Source organism: Plasmodium cynomolgi, chromosome 7 (genome assembly GCF_000321355.1).
Source record: "Plasmodium cynomolgi strain B DNA, chromosome 7, whole genome shotgun sequence".
NCBI classification, from domain to species: domain Eukaryota; phylum Apicomplexa; class Aconoidasida; order Haemosporida; family Plasmodiidae; genus Plasmodium; species Plasmodium cynomolgi.
This window is the reverse complement of record NC_020400.1, coordinates 1,017,494-1,019,127: the sequence shown is the minus strand read 5'-3', so window position 1 is coordinate 1,019,127 and position 1,634 is coordinate 1,017,494. Positions and strand designations below refer to the sequence as shown.

Below are 1,634 nucleotides of genomic sequence, written 5' to 3'. Positions count from 1 at the left end.
CTTTCCCGATAATTGCGCTTACTCAACATTATTGAGCTGCGAAAATAGCCAAACTGTTTTTAAAAAAAAAATGTCAATTTTTCGATTGCATGCGGTATGCACGGACGTGTGTGCTTCATTATGTGCGTGCGTGTATATATATGCATACACACGTGCGTCCACACGAGCGTCCATTCGCGCGTCCAGCCATCATTCCGTACGTTTATACATCCACCATTCTTACAGTTCGGGATTCCCCAACAAATGCAGGCAAACCATTAAAAATGAGCAACGGGCAAGCTTCAAGTCGGCATGCCGCCACATCAACATGCGTATATGTGCCGCGCCACACGTTGCATTGTATTGCCAAACATCGAGGCATCGCTTCTTTGGGACCGTCCAAACGTTACGCGAGCTGGGGAAATGTCGCGGTGGGTTGGTACACGTGAAAAAAAAAAAAAAAGCCATCTGTGCACTTGGCAGGAATATTTGGTACCTTTCGCATGTGTTCCCTTCGTGCAGCTCGCTGCCTCCCACGTTTTTCTCACCACCTCTGACTCGCTGCCGCCCACGTTTTTCTCACCACCTCTGACTCGCTGCCGCCCACGTTTTTCTCACCACTACTGACTCGCTGCCTCGCAGCCACCCCTGAACGTGCTGCCCATCCAGCGGGTCCCAACACAGCTCAGTGGTACAGCACGTCCAACCAAATGGCTTCCTCATGCGATCACTGAGCGAATGAACAAAATGTGATGCGTAATGTGAATAACCCTCCCATGTTAGCGTCGTGCCCACAGAGGCTCCTTCCCACATGATTATGCTTCTCGTAACGTCAGGCGTCCCCCTCTTTGGGAGCCCTGTGCGTGTTCACTGCGTGTAGTAGCTGCTCTTCATTCATGCCTGGGTGGAAAAAAAAAATAAAAAATAAAAAAAAGAAGAAGCAGAAGAAGATAAACGGAGCCGCTTCACCCCACAGTTGCACATATGTGATCAAAACGTACCAACAATTTTGTCAAGGTACTTTCCATTCCTTCGCAGCAGAATGGTTGGCAGTTCGTTTATGTCTTCGTTTTCTCCGAGCTCTGCGGGGGGGGGAAGCGGTTAAGTTGCCTCGTTAGGAAGTTACCGCGTTAGGAAGCTACGAAGTGACGAGGTGCAAACGCGAGGGGGGTGCAACAACCCCGCACAATTTGCACGGTCACGTTCTGGTTAACAACGGGTGCGCGGATTCGCCCCGCCTGGCCAGCACCAACAGCAGCAGCACCGCCAACTGCACCGCCACCGGAAAGTCTGCCAATCTGCTTCCACGTTGGAATAAAGAGGCAAAATCGTATTCCCTCCTCAGCTCCTTGTGATACCCAACTCTTGTGCCTACCTGGGAGCTCATCGATGTCCACATAAAGCGATTCCACCTCTTCGTTGTCTTCTCCCAATTTTTTCACCTATAAAAAGTGAGGAACGTTTGGACGTAGATTGAACTCTCTCCACAAGCACACAGATGAAGGAGAACACCCAAGGAGCTAAATTGTTCAAAGTGTTCTAAGTGTTCATACGGCTTCACAAAATAAAGGGGCACAACAGAGACAGGGTTGAGAGACAAATGGAGGGATGAGAAGAAAATGTGTTCACTCGCAGGGGTTAAGTGTGTGTGTGTA

General features: G+C 49.6%; 1 protein-coding gene across 1 annotated transcript in view; it reads right to left on the bottom strand.

Moving 5' to 3' along the window:
* Positions 1 to 811: 811 nt before the first annotated feature.
* The window catches only part of PCYB_073310 (thioredoxin), a gene marked incomplete at both ends in the record, with an annotated part of 1,200 nt that continues 377 nt past the window's right edge, over positions 812 to 1,634 (bottom strand). Inside the window, 3 exons of the mRNA XM_004221728.1 lie at positions 812 to 879; positions 981 to 1,061; positions 1,355 to 1,421. Coding sequence (XP_004221776.1) covers positions 812 to 879; positions 981 to 1,061; positions 1,355 to 1,421 — 216 coding nt within the window. The remainder of the gene's footprint in view (positions 880 to 980; positions 1,062 to 1,354; positions 1,422 to 1,634) is intronic.